The sequence below is a fragment of the Aspergillus affinis genome (assembly GCF_023601865.1).
Source record: "Aspergillus affinis strain CMG 70 chromosome Unknown NODE_133_length_96891_cov_85_351106, whole genome shotgun sequence".
NCBI lineage: Eukaryota > Fungi > Ascomycota > Eurotiomycetes > Eurotiales > Aspergillaceae > Aspergillus > Aspergillus affinis.
The window spans coordinates 30573-46777 of NW_026515914.1; the positions used below are offsets into that span (position 1 = coordinate 30573).

Below are 16205 nucleotides of genomic sequence, written 5' to 3' on the forward strand. Positions count from 1 at the left end.
TGCTTTTAACTGTCATTCTTGCCTCTTTCGTTCCTGATCCTGTCCGCATCGCGCTGACTAGTTACAGAAGCAGGCTGTTTAAACAGATTGCCACCGCTGCTGGTCTGCGTTTTCTTTTCTTCCACTTGAGACCGGCTGGCTTCAAGGACTCCATTGGGCTCGGCCATTTAGAAGTACCACTCGGCGTACATTCCAATGCACGGGTTCTAACTGGCCAATGGAAACGAGCGTCTAAGGAGGGAAATCGATTTCGCTACTTGTTTGAACTGGAGCCGGTCTTCTGGTCTTCGATGTCAAACCTATTATATAAATCATGATGGCTACGGATACCATGCCTCGGAACCCCCCCGCACAGGCCTTTCCTATGTCGTCCGCCACACCTCAAAGGATTCCCTCGATTCATGTAAGGAGGGATTCCTCTCCCGGTCCGTTGACATTGCCTCCTTCTCTCCCCACCCAGAACTTCTCGCCCGACGGGCGCAGTGATTATGATGACGGCGCCGACGAGGATGCGCTGTCACCATTCGATCCACGTCGCTTCACTCCGACACTGCATGCATCCTTAGTGTCGGAGATTCTGTCTCTCCGACGGGATGTGGAAAGCAAAACAAAAGCCATCGATGTGCTCGAGCGAAGTCTGGACGATTCTCGAAACGAGAATGAAGACCTCGCTACTCGGCTGTCGCAGAGCACTAAGGAAACCCGCTCGCTCCGGCATCAGTTACAGTTGTTGGAAGGCGGCAGTTCCTCGGCTCTCACCGAACTTGCCCGAGAGCGCGATGAGGCGCAAGAAAACATCGCGGATGTTCGTAAAAAACTAGAGCAGACCCAAAAACGAGCAAGAAGTCGGGAGGATGAAGTGGAGAGGACAGTGAACCTGTGGGAGCGCGATAAGCAATCGTGGGAGAACGAACGCCGAAATATGGAGCGGAAGGTTCATGTGGTGGAAGGCCGTCTCAAGGTCGTCTTGAATGAAGTGGCGGCCGCTCAGACGGCCGGCTCGTCCCATTCCGGCCCAGAGACCGATGAAGCGGCGACGACCAAGGAAGGGCTCACCGGCAAAGACAGTGACTCGGCAAGCATTCGCTCGGGCAGCAGCCAAGGACGACGCCGGACTAGCGTCACCAGCGTGAGCTCCGACGAGGAGGACTATCATAACATTCGATACTCGGTAGCCAGCATTGCCAACGTGCCGGGTATCAACAAACACGACGGTCTGAGCCTTGCCCAGGAACTCGCGTTCGACGAAGATGAGGAGTTCGGGCTTCCTGATGAGGACCTGGTGCCTGCTTCCCCTGAGGCGCTTCCGGAAGAGCGTCCGGTGTCAGTTCAATCCCACATCTCTCATACGATTGGCATGGGAGCCAAAGCGAGAAAGATCCTGGGTCTTTCTCTCCACGGCAGCACCGATGATCACCCCACCAAAGGCGACGGCGCGTCGGAACCGAACAGCCCCTGGAAAGCTCCGGTGTCGTACGTATACCGGGACTCGGGCATTCAGTACTCTCCTCCGCCCTCTCCCAAACCATCAACGGAGAGCGAAAGGCTGCCATCAAGCCGATACTCTGAAGAGACCCATGGCGATAGCCAGGCTCCTGCTAGGCACTACTCGTCCAAGGACACCAGCACGTCGACGGTTTCGGCTAACATGGTCTCGACGTCTTGTCAGACGGTCGCAGATCTTCCCACCCCCCCATGGACGCCTCTGATTAGCGAAATGCCACCTTCGCCGTCGCTTCCCGAGCCAGCAGCGATGGTCTCCACCTCGGTGCAAACGGAGGAACCTGCACCTGCCAAGATCGAATCAAAACGAGTCAGTCTGCAGCAAACCGACTTTGCGTCACCCGAGCTCGCGGTCCCAATGATCGCAATTCATCCGCCTTGCTCGGATCCCCCGTCGCCCCGTGGCAGCGTTGTTCTCCCGCCTCAGACCAAGAGCGCGTCTTGCCAAGTTGATCTCCGTCCCGCCGTGGAAACCCAAACGGTTGGCATCCAGACCGAAGAGATTCGGATTGATCAACGAGCCGTCAAGTTGCCAGCCAGCTTACTCCCGTCCGCTATCCCAGACCTGCCGCTTAACATGAACACTCAGGATGTTCCAGTTCAACCGTATCGAGCACCGCCTCCAAGGCCTACTAATGGTGAACGAAAACCGAGGTCCTCTGTTGACGAGAAGCCAGCGAAGGCCGTCTCGGAAACCAAGTTCTCGAGCCATAGCCAGGCCTATCCTGGGAATAACGACAATGGGCCTCTGTCCGAGGAATCGAAGACGGATATCAGGCGGCCTTTCCGATCGAGTAGTCTCTTCGCCGGGTTTGAGCCGCAGAGCGATGAGGAGGAGCCATCCGAAGAGTCCAAGGATATCTTCACCGACGATGCCTTTCTCAACCGGCCGTTTGCTGCGTACAAATTGAAACGGGGCAAGCTGGTTTCGACGCAAGACCGCCCGAGCGTGGACGAAAGTGTGCGCGAGGTCGATGAACATCTAATCGACCTGGATGCTCGTCGGGACACCGCAAAGGACGTGGATTTCATGCCGTCCTCGCAATCCGGCCCACGATCCGGAATGGTGACGCCTTCGACAACACGCCAGCAGGATATCCGGCGAGCTGCGATGATCTCTAGCGGAGCAGCAGCTCATCAAAAGATACGATCTCGGAGTCCCAGCGAGCCGAGCATCGACAGCGGAAGTGCCAGCGGAGCCTCGAGCATTGCTCCTCCGTTCCCGGTGCCAGTCCGTCTCAGTTCCAGGAAATTCCCAGTCAACGGGAGTGAGGGGCATCAGAGTCCGACTCCTTCCAACCCTCCCCGGAATTTCTCTGATCGGTCGCGCCCGTCCATTGTACGACGTCCCACTCTGCGACGGGTCCGGTCGGCCGCTGCAATGTCGCACACCGAACATGACCGACCGGGAAGTCTTTCGTCCCCCATGTCGGGCTCTTCCTTTGGGCAGGAAAGTCCTCACCAGGCTTACCCGCCTCTTCCGTTCGATGAAATTACCATGCTTCGGGATCGACGATCCAGCCAACGGCGATCGACTCATCATCGTGCGACCCCATCCCGCGGACTGCTCCATGAGCGACAAGATTCAACGGCCACGTCGGTTCAGCCGACGAGCGTCGTCGATGCGATCGCACAGACTATGGTTGGAGAATGGATGTTCAAGTACATCCGTCGGCGACGTTCGTTTGGCGGCGTGGGTGAATCCAAAGACAACTGGGAAGGCCGGAATGCCGAGGAGGTGTCGGCCAACATTACCAACAGTGGAGTCCGACACAAACGATGGGTCTGGCTGGCTCCCTACGAGCGAGCCGTCATGTGGAGCAGCAAGCAGCCGACGAGTGGGCCTGCCCTTCTGGGCAAGAGTGGCAGGAAGTGTACGTATCGCAGATATCTTGAGAGAGGTTTCTGAGAAATAAGATTGCTAACACAACGAACAGTGTTGATTCAATCCGTGCTCGACGTCAAGGATGACAACCCCCTACCGAAAGGCGCCAACCCACACAGCCAATTCAATCGTTCCATCCTCATCTTGACGCCCCAGCGGGCGCTCAAGTTTACAGCCTCGAGCATCGAACGCCATTATGTTTGGCTTTCTGCACTGTCGTTCTTGAGCCACTCCGCCATGGGTCTCCACGACCTCTCTTCCCTGCCCCTTGCTCCACAGGAAGAGTTCACGCCGCCTGCCCAGCCAGCCTCGTTGCGCCGAAACCCGATCCGCGACTCGATCCGCATCGCCAAAGGCCGACCTCGACCCGGCCCTAAGAGTAAGCGATCGTTGAATCAGCCGGAGCCCGTCCCCGAACTTCCTGCGGGCCGAGAATCGACCAACTCGATGGACGCAGCCGATCCACCCACGGTACCTCGATTCTCCAACCACGCGCGCAAGCGAAGCAACACGACCCCTCGGATGCCAGCGATCTCAGCGATTCGCAGCTTTTCCAGCCAGGGGACGATGCCCTCGAACCCCAGCACGCGAGGATCCTCCGACACGCACGGGCCGCAATCGTACGGCGCGGCGACTACGATCAACAGCGGTTGTAGCAGCTTCAGCCGCCGAACCTCGGAAACCAGTGTCCGAACGGGTACGGGTACGGGTAATTTCTTCGATGCGATTGGGACGGTGCGCATGGAGGCCTTCATTGACCAGGCAGACGCCAGTCGATTCCGTCCCACGCGCGCTCGACATGGCCGGAAGGTTTCGAGCCCGTGGGGTGCGCCGCAAAACCCAGGATTTCGTGAACCCGACTATTCTCCTTATGACGATTCCGAGCATTTTCGCCATGACGATCCTTTTCGGGGATTCTAGCCCTCTACTCTAGCCTCCGCTTTCCTCCTTCCCCCTCTCCGGCTCTTCCTTTTCTCTCCCCTTCTGATTGAAAAAAAGTCATTCCGTCGTCATCGCTTAGCGACATACTGTCTGTATATTTGACCCTCTCTGTATTTAACCATGTTGTTCTTTGCATGTGGGAAAGGAGTCTGCTTTATCATCTATCTTGCCTTTTTTGCTTGATAGTCCAGTTCATCGATATGATACCATTTGTTTCTTGCGGAAGATATCACCTTGGTCTTTCTTTTATACCACCATTCCGGTTTTGATCTTCAACTTTCGGTTTCAAAGAAATTTCACATAACAATAAGACACCGTCACATTCTTGGAGATCCTTCATTGACTTGTAAAAGTAAAAATAGAGTATGATATATTTACTTTCTAAAGTATAGAATGTATGTCAAGATCGCTCGCATAGGTATAGGTATCATGTGATATCCAGTAAATAAAACATCAACATCAAACATCTATAATCAAACAGTCGAATAGGTTCCCCCTCCGATCATCTAGAGAAAGCGAACACGAATCCAGGCGGAGATCAACCCCCATTTTTGCGCTTCTTCGGTCGTATTCGCAAAATTCATAGCCTACCATCCGGAATCAAGCTACAGCGATAACCACGAAGCAAGTCAAGAGGTCATGGGAAAAAGGAAAGAAGGTGAGAGGTCAGGAAGAAGGCCGATCACAACTTCGCCGCATCCTTCACCTCACCGATCTTCAACTTGGGTGTATATTTCTTGAGGACGCCTTCATTGTGGTACTGCAGATAGAAACACAGTTAGCAACTCAATTCGATTCACTTCGACCCGGGGGGAGAGAGAATGGAAGTTTCGAGGGGTAGATAGGTAACTGGGTAGGCCGGTGGGCAGGCCGGTGGGCAGGCACGCGGGGAGTAGAGGGAAAGAGGAGAGGGGGAGGGAGGGACAAACCTTCCAAAACTGCTTCGAAGCGTCCTTACCAGCGACGCGCTTCAGGATCTTCGCGCCGCCGGGATGCTCGTCGACGAAGGCGGTCACGTCGTAGACGTTGCTGTCGATGATGATGTAAAGGCCCTTGTCGGCGTTGTTGTGGGCGGCCACGTCGGCGGGGGTGAAGGATTGGGACATTTTGGTTTGTGTGTTCGAGTCGAGTTCTTTGTTTCTCTGACAAAATGGCGGTTTCAAGGTGGTGGCGGTGGTTAATATGGGGAAAGAGAAAGAGGAGGAGGAATAAGTTGATCCGGGGTCGACAGGCCAAAGTGGAGAGGGATGAACCGAGGTTAAAATGCCCGCCCGTCGGAGCCGCGGTCGATTGCAATACCGTCCTTCCGATTGGAGTTCCAGAGGTACTCGGGTGGTCTTTGTACCGGATTATGCTATGGATCCCTATTGCTTCATCTACCTACGGTGGAGAATGATGGTGTTTCAAAATGCTAACCGAATACATTTCTCTAATGATGAACCAGTTCCTCCTGTACAGGACCTTGCTTAATCGCGACTCTTCTCCCCCGCTGCCCCCGTACCCTTCATCTTCTTCTCCAGTCCTAACGACTCCAGATCCTTCTTCTTGTAATAATGCGGCGCCACTTCCACCAGCCATTCTGCTTGAAGCGGCATGTTGCTTCGCATGTACTCCTTGCTCGTCAAGACCAACTCGAAGTAGATCACCCACCGCGGGTTCACCTCGAATAGTGTGCTGGACGGGTGCAGGTACACCGACTGCCCGTTCTTCACCGTCCGGTAGCTGTCCCCTCCGCGTTGGAGTCGCGCCGCATTCGGGAAGAATCCTGCCGTGATGGCCTTCTGGATTGGAATCAGGTTGGTCGACCCGCACGAGCTGACGTTCACCTCGACTCGGTCGCAAAGCTTCGCCAATTGGTCGCGCACGTCGCGCGCCCGCGTCAAACTGCGCTGCTGCAGGAAGTTATCCTTGGCCCAGATGAAGCTGAAGTCCGAGTCCACCCACTGGTTCCAAACGTTGAGTAGCGTCAGATGGTCGCCGCCGTCCTTAATGGTGAATCGATTGCGGGCGCTGTCCGCGTGGATCTTCTTGTCTTTCGGCCGGAAGAAGAGCGCGCTTCCTTCGCCCAGCATCGACACGATGGAAAGCACCTCCTCCACGCAGCCATACTTGTCCGCTGCCAGGATGGCTTTGGCAAGCATAGGGTCCGTCGGGAACTCGGCCATCTGTCGGCCGATTTTGGTCAATTCACCCCGGTCATTCAGCGCGCCCAGCGCGTACAGCTGTTCCAATGCGCGAATGATCGTCTCGGCTGGTGGAGGGTCCATGAAGTCGAATTCGAGGAGCTGGTCGATCCCCAGCGACTTCAGCATGAGAATCACACTGTTCAGGTTCGTCCGCTGGATCTCCGGCGTCGTACTCTCCTCCAACTCGTTGTGATAGGCCCACTTGGTGTACAGGCGGAAGCATTTACCTGGCCCTACTCGACCGGCTCGTCCGGCCCGTTGGTTGGCAGATGCCCGCGAACACGGCGTCACCACCAGACTCTCCATTCCGGTCCGTGGGTTGAAAACGTTCTCCTTGACAAATCCTGGGTCAATCACGTAGACAATCCCATCGATCGTCAAACTAGTTTCGGCAATATTAGTAGCTAGAACCACCTTGCGAGCCTTCGGCGGCGTGGGCTCGAAGATTTTCGTCTGGAGTTCAGACGGTAGATTGGCATAGATCGGACAAATGATCATCTCAGGTATTTTGCTTCCTAGTTTCCGTGCCGTCTCCTGTAAGCTTTGTTCGGCCGCCTCGATTTCTTCCTGTCCGGTCAAGAACACGAGGATATCTCCCTGGCCCTGCGTGATATGGATCTGGAAAACCGTGGTGATCGCGGCAGCCAGATAGTTGGCCTCGGGCTGCGAGGTGTAATGGATATCGACCGGGTATCGACGGCCGGGAATGTTGAAGATGGGCGCGTTATCAAAGTACTGTTGGAATTTTTGCGCGTCCATAGTCGCGGAGGAGATCAGCAACTTCAGGTCCGGCCGGGCCTTGGCGATATCCTTCAAAAGACCACAGGCAATATCTGTAGGGACCGTCCGCTCGTGCGCCTCGTCGATCATCAGTGCGGAGTATTGGCTGAGATCGGGCTCCGTCAAGAGTTCACGCAACAACATGCCGTCTGTCATGTACTTGAGTACTGTCTTATCACTCGTGTTATCTTCGAATCGAATGGCATATCCAACCTCGTTGCCGATCTTCACTCCCATTTCGTCTGCCACTCGGGAAGCAACACTCATGGCTGCAACTCGTCGGGGCTGGGTACATCCAACTTTCATACCGTTCTTGGTGTAGCCGGCCTCGTGGAGGTATTGGGGAATCTGGGTGGTCTTACCAGATCCAGTTTCACCAACGATAATGAGGACCTGGTGGTCTTCAACGGCCTGGATGATCTGGTCCCGGAATTGGTAGATCGGCAGGCTTTTCCGCGTATCCTCCATTGATGCGGCCTTCTTCTCGGCGGCGTCAAGCTGCTCTTGGAACGCCCGTTGCTCCTGGGTCATAGGCTTCCGTGTGCCTTCCATTTTGGCGTCCATAATGAAGTTGATCTTTTGCGAGTCGTCGAAGACGTACTCGTAGTCCCCCTCATCCACAAATTCAGCCCGGTTGATCTGGGCCTTGGCTTTGGCCGTTTGCTCCAACTCCCATTCTTCATGTTCTGTGACGAATCGCTCCTGTCCATATTCGTCGCGGTCAACATAGCGTTTGTAAAGGGCGTCTTCTTTCTTCTTCCGATCGATCTTCCCCTTCTCCGTGATATAGTCCTCCGGCATCATGTAGCCATCGCGGTGGTCGTCAATCCGGAGTCGTTCCTCTGCGATTCGAAGAACCTCTCGGTTTCGAGCAAACTCTTCCTTCTCTTTGCGCGTCAGGTCCGGATTCTCGCGAAGCTCCGCGGCCTCTTCCGCGACCTGCCTCCGCAGGAGAGCCAGTCGCTCGGTCTCACGCTTCTTGAGGTACTCCTGACGAGAGCGCAGTCGGAGGTCGGGCATGACAGCCGCCCGAGCAGACGAATCGTCGGCCAGAGCCCGTCTACGAGCAGCCTCGCCCACACGGGTCCGATCCTCGACGATTTTCTTCGACTTACCATCGTCCTTGTTCGCCAACCGCTTAGCGAACTCGTCTCGTTCCTCCAGATCGCGCTTCCGCTCCAGCTCCCGCTTCGCTTCGGGGTCCAGATCCGCCGAGGGCGACCGCGACCGCGCAGACCCATCCTCCAACCGCGTGCGCTTCGCCGGCGATTCCGTAAACTCGCTGGCCCCCCGTTCTTCCTCTTCCTCGTAGAGCTCCTCCTCGGGAATCTCCTCGTCGCCCCAGCGGTCGTCAAAATCGTCCGCATCGCGTCGTCGCAGCTTCTTCGACCGCGGCCGATCCCGACCCCCTTCCTCGCGACTCCGCTCGCGCTTCCGGCTCTCCTCCTTGTCTCGGTCCTTGCCCCGGCTCCGTTCCATGTTGTTATCCCTGCGCCTCCGTCGCTGGCGTTCGGTCTCGATGTTCGGCGGTCCCAGAGAGCCCGCGGACTCTGGTACCTCGTCTTCCATTTCTAGGAGTCGGTATCTCTTCTTTTCCCCTCCCCGCGCACTGCTCGCGGGCCCGGCGCTGGCGCCATTCTTGCTGCTGCTACTGCCGCCACCGGCGCTGCTCTTGTTGACCCGTCCGTAGAGCTCGCTGCAGAAGGCACCGAGGTCATTGGAGCTGCCTTCCAAGAAGGGAACGAGTTTGTCTTGTAGTGACGTCGCCGATTTCGCAGAGCCGGCGGTGGCGAGGACAAAATCAACAACGGTAGGGTCCGACGCGTTGGTTAGGCGGAGCAGGGAATCCGATACAAAGGTGCGGTTATCCATGATCGGTCTCGGTAACTGTAGCAATTCGCGAGGTCGGTGGTCCTCTGTTCTACCGGTCTGCAGAAGAGGTTAAGAGTCGAGAGAAGTAGTCTCTCCGAGGCAATGCTCTTCACGTGAGAACTTCGCTCAAAACACGCAGCTCATAGTCGTAAAATATGAGTATTTATCCAGAAATATAAGGATCGGAAGCGATTAAACAAGAAAGATCTAGAATGGTGGCCAGAGGATAGGGAGAAGATGGCGAGTTGAAGGAGATCGGACTTTCCCACTGGTCGGCCACAAACGTTGCGAAGAAGCTCCGCGGCGCCAAGAAATCGGCGATCTAACGATGATGATTCATCAGCCCTGATAATCGTCAAGTACACCAAGTCCAACGTACGAGAACATCTACTGCAATAATGATACGGTTCCTACAGAAGATTCAATTGGCATCCAAATTCAGATCTGGTTGATCTATCGCAGTTTCTGCGCCCAGAAATGGTTGCATTCAAGAGTATAAATCACAAGCATTACCTGCTCTCAAGCCAGCTTGATCACATATCAGCTATGCCGTCCCATCAGACCTATCAAACAGAGGGACAAAACAAGGAGAAAAAGATTAATAACAGTGGTAGAAGGGAAATTCTCAGCCGCCAAGCAGATGGAGATACAAATGTAGAAAAGGGTTAAAAGTCATCATTAAAGCCGCCCAAAGTGCACGAGAAATAACAGAAAGGAAAAAAGTGGCTCTTCGCAGGCCGAGGGCCAGAGAAAGAGAGACTGGGAGAAACACACAAAAACAAGCTGTTACATCAGACAAGTGCAAGAAAAACCTTCAAAATCATACAAAGGCATGGGGACAGTCGCATGCAAAAAAAAGCAGCATCAAACGCTCAATCGTTGTTAGAACAAAGGAAAATTCATCCCGGTTCGGGTAAGGAACGTGAGACTCAAGTGCATCAGGCTCCAAAAGGGCACCATCGGCCATCAGGCAGTGCAAGAGAGTGGTCGGAAGGCGTGATAAACCGAGCTGAAGGAGGAAACAGAAACAAAAACGCGTTATTGCCGCGGTACATGACGTGGGTGTTCCCCATTGCACATTAGAAGCATCCATGTTGCCCGCTGCGTGGTTGAGCAGAGGCATGTAAATTATTCAAATCCCAGATTGTCGTCTCAACGCCATCATTAAATGTTGTTATTGTAAGGAAAGCACCAACTCCAACCAAATGCATCAATCAGTATGGTATCAGATAAGCCCAGGGTATCAGACGTCGATCATCTCGGCGTCCTCAGCGAGCATTTCGTCGGCCGGGCCCCAGTTGCCCTCGTACACTGTGGCTCCAGCACGGCGTCGACGTCCCACAAATTGAACGCCGTAGGTCTCCAAAAGTTGATCTGCGGTGGGCCGATCGAGTGGCTGCGGAGAAATCATCCATCGCACAATCCTGTCCAGGGCTTGCTCATGGCTGGCATCAACCATGAAGCTCGGAGGGTCGACCAGTTCGCCGGACCGAGCAAGGGGTACGGCTTTTCGCTCGCTGGATCTGCTGATGAAACTGTCGTCGCCGAATGTATCGTCCCCGAAGTCCGAGGCGCACAGTTCCTCAAACGACGGCTCTTCGGACACAGGGTTGCCGGACGGATCTCGGAAAACGCCAGTCTCCGAGCTCCACGTTAGACTGGGAACGTCGCTCGTGTCACCATTCCGAAGCTTCTGCCACGAGAGGCCATTGTCAGGGAGTTCAACGTTCCCGGCGATCTCAAACATGATCAGACCCAAGGAGAAGACGTCCGCGGGCTTGTCGTAGCGGCCCATCAAGATCTCCGGGCCAATGTATTCGCGGTCGCCTTCGCCGTCGATTCCGTGGTCGGCAGGCCATCGCGTGGCCATACCGAAATCGGCGATCTTCAAAACTCCTTCGAAGGTGATTAGGATGTTGGCCGGTTTGAGGTCGAGATGGATAAATCCCATATCGTGGATGTATTTCAGTCCCTATTCATCAGGTTAGCATAGCTGCCAGGTAAGAGTCGACAGATTCAAAACGAAAGGGGCAGGTCATACTATAGATAGCTCGAGCAGAATCTTCCAGATCCTGAAATCATCCAATCTCGCCTTCAGTCCAACCTGGGCAAGGAATACATCCAAGCTGCCCTCTTCGCAGAATTCAGTTTGGATATACAGATGACCGTTGTCTTCCCAGCTATCCGTGAAGGAAATGATGTGATCAGAATTCGTCAGGGATTTGAGCACATCGACTTCTCGAATGCGGCGCTCGCGGTCCTTCAACCCCGAATATGGCTGTTTGGATTTCTTGACCGCCCACACCTGCTCCAGCACGGGCTTAGGAGACTTCGGCTGGCTTGAGAAGAGCGACGAGACGCCTTGGTCGTGAGGCTCGGCCACACGGTAAACCTGGGAAAATTCCCCTGTACCGCTGAGTTCCACTTTTTCGAAGCGCGAAGTCAAGCTCGGGTCGACGTCCGGGGCATGGTATCCGCTCAAGGTCAAACTAGTCCTCTTGCCGGACTGCAGCAATGAATCACGCGGACCAGTCGGGGTGGCCGGCAATTCCGAGGAATTAAAGTCCGTCTGGACCGAATGTTGTTCGTTGGGCGCCGAAATGGATAAGCCGCTCGGATCGGGTGGAAAGATATGATCCTGGGGTGTGCGTGGGGATCCACGTTGGAATCTATCATGCAGAGGGCTGGAATTCGTCCCCATAGCCTCCGAAAGTCTCTCGAGGGAAGCTATTTGCGAAGTGGCCGGGGGGTAAGTGCGTGACGGGAAGAAGGTTTGCTTGGTGGGTGTAGGTGGGAGATCGTATTCGCTGAGGGGTTGGCTATCATGTCTGGCTGATGGAGACTGCGACTGCATCCCTTCATCACCGTCAACACTGACAAAGCTACCGCGTCGCGAAGCCTCCGGTCGACTGAATGAGTTTCCAAAGATACCCATGCCCCGTGCGAACGGTCCTAGCTTAGGTCGTGTGCTCATAGGGTTAGATGGGGAATGGGATGTTGCGTCCGATGGGCGAACGAGCGTTGACCTTCCCAAGGACAGCTCCGGTTGCGCTTTCTGCCCGGTGGGGAAAAGATTGATGGGCCGTTTGCACGGCGTATCAGGCATGTTTTTGCTGAAACCCATGTTTGGGGGGTCTTCAGCATTGCGGTTCTTTTTCGAAATTAACCCCGTGGACATAAAGGCAGCCGGTAGAGGCTTCACAAGCTTATAGTTCTCTGGGGTAGCGAATGAATCGGTGGAAGACGTCGAGTCTTCCCGAGTGAGTGGACGAACGGCTCCTGGCCGGGTGGCACCCGCCGGGAGCGATTTGGAGAAGTTGAACACCCCTCTCGGACGATCGGCCTTGTGGACGGGTTCATGGGTAGGTGAGTCATCGACCAAGCTCGAGCTTGATGATGATTGTGTAATTGTCCGTGAGAGCGGGTGGGCAGTCGGACGCGTTTGTCCGTGAGCATTGTTTGTTGACGAGAATAACGGGCTGGCTGGAGCAGGCCGGGGAGAGAACAAGCTATCGCGACTCGGTTGAAAGAGGTTGTTATCCAGAGACGGGCGCGGACGAGGACTCAAGGGAGAGCCGCCGTCGGAGACTTCGGACTCGCCCATGGCTTTTGGTCGAGAGAAAATAGAGCGATCGCTTTGGCGTTGCTGGAGAGTTGAGCGTCGCAGAGAAGATGAGCGTTTCGGGATAGTGGCAAAGGGACTAAATGGGGTGGCAGTAGGAAATGAGGGTGTCTCGTCATCCGTCAGCGATTCGCCTGCGGATTCATCAACAGTGGCAGGCGCGTCCTCGCTGTCGAAGATGCTGAACTCGTTAGAGAGGTTGGCAGTGTGAACGCTCCGTCGCTTGGCCGACGGACTGCCACGAGAGGCCCGATCAAGGTTCATTATTCCGTCACTGCGCTTAAGGGGGCTGACGGTTGCATATGAGCCAAAGGTCCCGCTCCGTCGCTTCTCGACACGAGACAATGGCGGACGCGGCGAAAGAGTGGAGGTTTCCGGGAATCCGGCGGGGGTAGTCGAGCAACCATTCGGGCTTGTTTCATCATCCTCTGATTGAACGCTCACTCCCCGGGCTGAAGGGAAGTTTTCCACGTCGGGCGTCGTTGGAACCGACTGTGCAGGTTTCGTGTTTCCCTGGTCCGCGGAGATATTCAAGGCGCGTTTGGCAGGACTCCTCGGGGAGGTCCGCACACGGCGCATCACAGGCCGCGTGATTTTGGCGCTGGGAGGGTATGGCACGGCAAACGGGGATTGATGGGAGGAGCTGGGAAATAGGACGAAGTTGTTTTGCGAGGACCGTCGGGAGGGCGACAAAGGAGATGAGATGTAGGGCGTTGTTTTGGAGGGAGATTGATTCCGGGAGGTGAGAAATGAAAAGTTGGAACTCTTGGAAGGAGATCGCGAGAGTGATCGTCGTAACTGGCGAATGGCCGAACTAGCATCAACATGATGGATTCCCGTGTGGGATGGTAGATGGAGGGTACCACCCGCATCACGGTGAGGTGAAAAGGTCGCGACCATGATGCCTTGTTAGTTTACAATCAAGAGCAATCTGGTCGATCTAGGTAGGTCGACGAGCGAATCGAGGTGCAAGTTCCGCTCGCGACGAAGGTCGACAACAACAGAACAGACGGCGAACAGGGACCGTTGTGGCGGTGCGATTGTTGTCGTGTCTTAGCCCGTAAGCAAGTCGTAGCAAGGTAGTCGATTCCGCTGCGGAATGCTGCGAACGTAAGGCGCCACGACGGCAGTATCAAGACAAAACAAGCAGGCTATACAAAACAAGCGAATGATGCACATCCCATCAGATTATTCGAAGGCTGGCCGAGCTCTCAACCCACTTCGTTGATTCCCTCTGTACGCGCAGCGCGACTGCGTAAGAGGAGGTGGGGAGGGGGGAGAGTAGAGATTCCCGGGAGGTCGGTCCTCGTCGTGCACCAAGGGCAGAGCCACGCGCCTGAAACACAAAGATACGTCGGCGCTTGGGATTCGACAAGGAATGTTTCAGGGTGACCACGAAAATGTCAAAACAAGCAGGCGCGTCGCGAAGATGCAGGAGCGAACGAAACGAGTATACGCGCGACGAGGTTGACACGAGAATTCGAAGGTTGCGCGAGAAAATAAAATAAATAAAATAAAAATCACTGGTCGATGCGCGAGAGGCAGATAGGATCCGTACAGACGCAGGCGGGCCGATTTGATTTGATCGCAAGAGAAGCAGCAGCAGCTTTCGTTCTCCCTTCCGTCTCCCTTTCTTTAAAAACCCTGTATGACCGTATAGACAGAAAAGCGATTGCGCAAGGGGTGGTGAAAGTGGTCGAGTCCCTCCAAAAGCGAGTGCCACGCGAAGGAGAGCGAAGGAGAGCGAAGGCGAGACGAAGGAAGGGATGAGATGGACGAAGAGGGGGGCTGATGAAGTTGCGGTATGCAGCCGCCCTCAGTCAATAAATGGCCCGAGGAAATTCCCTTGCGGGAGGAGGGAGGGGGGGGGGGGGGGGTTATGTGGAGGAAGACGGTGCGCGGTTCTATTTCTGAAATGGATCGATTTAAACGGACTGAATTCGGCGAAAACGGGATCTGCTCACAGCAGTTAGATTGACGGGGTGAAGCTGGAAAGAGCAGACGAGCAATTCAAGAGGAAAAGGGAAAAAAGCAAAGGCCAAAAAAAAAAAAGAGATTAAGGCCCAGTTAGTTCCATCTGGCATCGTTCGCCTCCGTCGCCTTCCAGCCAATCCTCAGGCGGGACTCGATGTTTTTCTGCCTCGCACGCGCAGCGCGTCTTTTGTTGTTGACGCAGTCCCGTTTGGGCTTAGCTCCGGGAGAGTCACGCGTAGCCCCAAGGGTTCCCGCGCGATTCATACGATGACATACTGTGTACACAGTACACAGTACGGAGTACAACAGGACTGATACTATCATGCTACAGAGTATGTCCATCTCTGATCAATTCATTCCTTCGCTGGGAGGGGAATAAACGGCACATTCAAAATGGACCAAATTGTCCCCGTCAAGAACCACTTGCCGCAACTCTGTCACGCTGCCCAGATCCGGTACCCCGACCCAACGGCAAAAACAGGTTAATCTCGGTACCCGAGACCCTCCCCTCCCCAGTACAGACAAGGTTCCGCTACCCACCGGCGTTTCCCCCTATCGATAATGATAAGCAAAACAACGCGGGGACTTCGGATCAGCCCAGTCGCGTCCCTTACATGTGCTCATTTATTATTCTTGTCCCCGTATACTATTTTACTATCTTCAGCGTATCGCACTGTCCGCGTCCTCCGTCTATGATTGCAACGCGCATCTCGCCACATTATCGTCTCCTGATACACGGTCCAATCTCTTGGGTAGAAATTAGAAATCAACGTCCCTGGACCGAAGTATGTTGTCATGTGCTCCATATTTCAAGTGGTGCCAATTTCGGGAGTGCAATGGTGGCAAAAAACTCTTAACCACACACACACAGACACCCGATCAGGCACCTGTCCATCTTATTTATACTTCTAGAATTTTCGAGATCCGAGTTGCTACGGAGTAGGTGGTTTCTACGTCTCTCAATGCCCTTCCATGATGTCGCTGGGCATGACCTCGTAGCGGCTAGATTATTGGTATCTACCAGAGTACACAGTAACCCCTCATCAATTCCACGTGTCTGATAATGATGGTGCGAGCCATGTCATTATCAGGTCGCCAAATCGATCTACCCACCGAGATAATCGGATGTGATATCATGGTCCGGGTATTCCGATTACGCCCTTTCTCTGTATATCTGGGCACTTGAGATTCCTTCTGCGGCAAGCCTCCCCCCGATTTTCCCTTCGATCGTCCTCCGCATTGAAGCTTAATCCTCCATTCCAACGGCCTCCAGATTTTACATGTCTGGTTACAGGTCACAGATGAATCAAATAACCGGGGGGGGGGGGGGGAGGTCGCATTATCAAGATGTGGGGTGGAGGAAGAGCGGCGTCAAAATATATCTCTCCCACTCCGCGAGCACAATAATTTCCCTCACAAATAAACAGCTGATCCCGCCCGT

At 54.6% G+C, this 16205-nt stretch overlaps 4 protein-coding genes across 4 annotated transcripts; 1 reads left to right on the plus strand and 3 right to left on the minus strand.

The window, feature by feature from the left end:
• Nucleotides 1–313: 313 nt before the first annotated feature.
• Nucleotides 314–4309, plus strand: KD926_001657 (putative nuclear migration protein; the record flags this gene model as incomplete). Its single annotated transcript, XM_053105228.1, has 2 exons — nucleotides 314–3377; nucleotides 3441–4309. The coding sequence occupies 2 exons, from the start codon at nucleotides 314–316 to the stop codon at nucleotides 4307–4309; spliced, it is 3933 nt and encodes a 1310-aa protein (XP_052951564.1).
• A 703-nt stretch (nucleotides 4310–5012) lies between these two features.
• KD926_001658 (cytochrome b5-like heme/steroid binding domain-containing protein) lies at nucleotides 5013–5436 on the minus strand (the record flags this gene model as incomplete). Its single annotated transcript, XM_053105229.1, has 2 exons — nucleotides 5013–5090; nucleotides 5260–5436. 2 exons carry the CDS (start codon nucleotides 5434–5436, stop codon nucleotides 5013–5015), a joined length of 255 nt encoding a protein of 84 aa, XP_052951565.1.
• Nucleotides 5437–5796: 360 nt separating this feature from the next.
• Nucleotides 5797–9168, minus strand: KD926_001659 (putative mRNA splicing factor RNA helicase (Cdc28); the record flags this gene model as incomplete). The annotated part of the gene is made up of 1 exon (XM_053105230.1): nucleotides 5797–9168. One exon carries the CDS (start codon nucleotides 9166–9168, stop codon nucleotides 5797–5799), a length of 3372 nt encoding a protein of 1123 aa, XP_052951566.1.
• Nucleotides 9169–10411: 1243 nt separating this feature from the next.
• KD926_001660 (tyrosine protein kinase SWE1) lies at nucleotides 10412–13690 on the minus strand (the record flags this gene model as incomplete). The annotated part of the gene is made up of 2 exons (XM_053105231.1): nucleotides 10412–11140; nucleotides 11210–13690. The coding sequence occupies 2 exons, from the start codon at nucleotides 13688–13690 to the stop codon at nucleotides 10412–10414; spliced, it is 3210 nt and encodes a 1069-aa protein (XP_052951567.1).
• Nucleotides 13691–16205: the final 2515 nt, after the last annotated feature.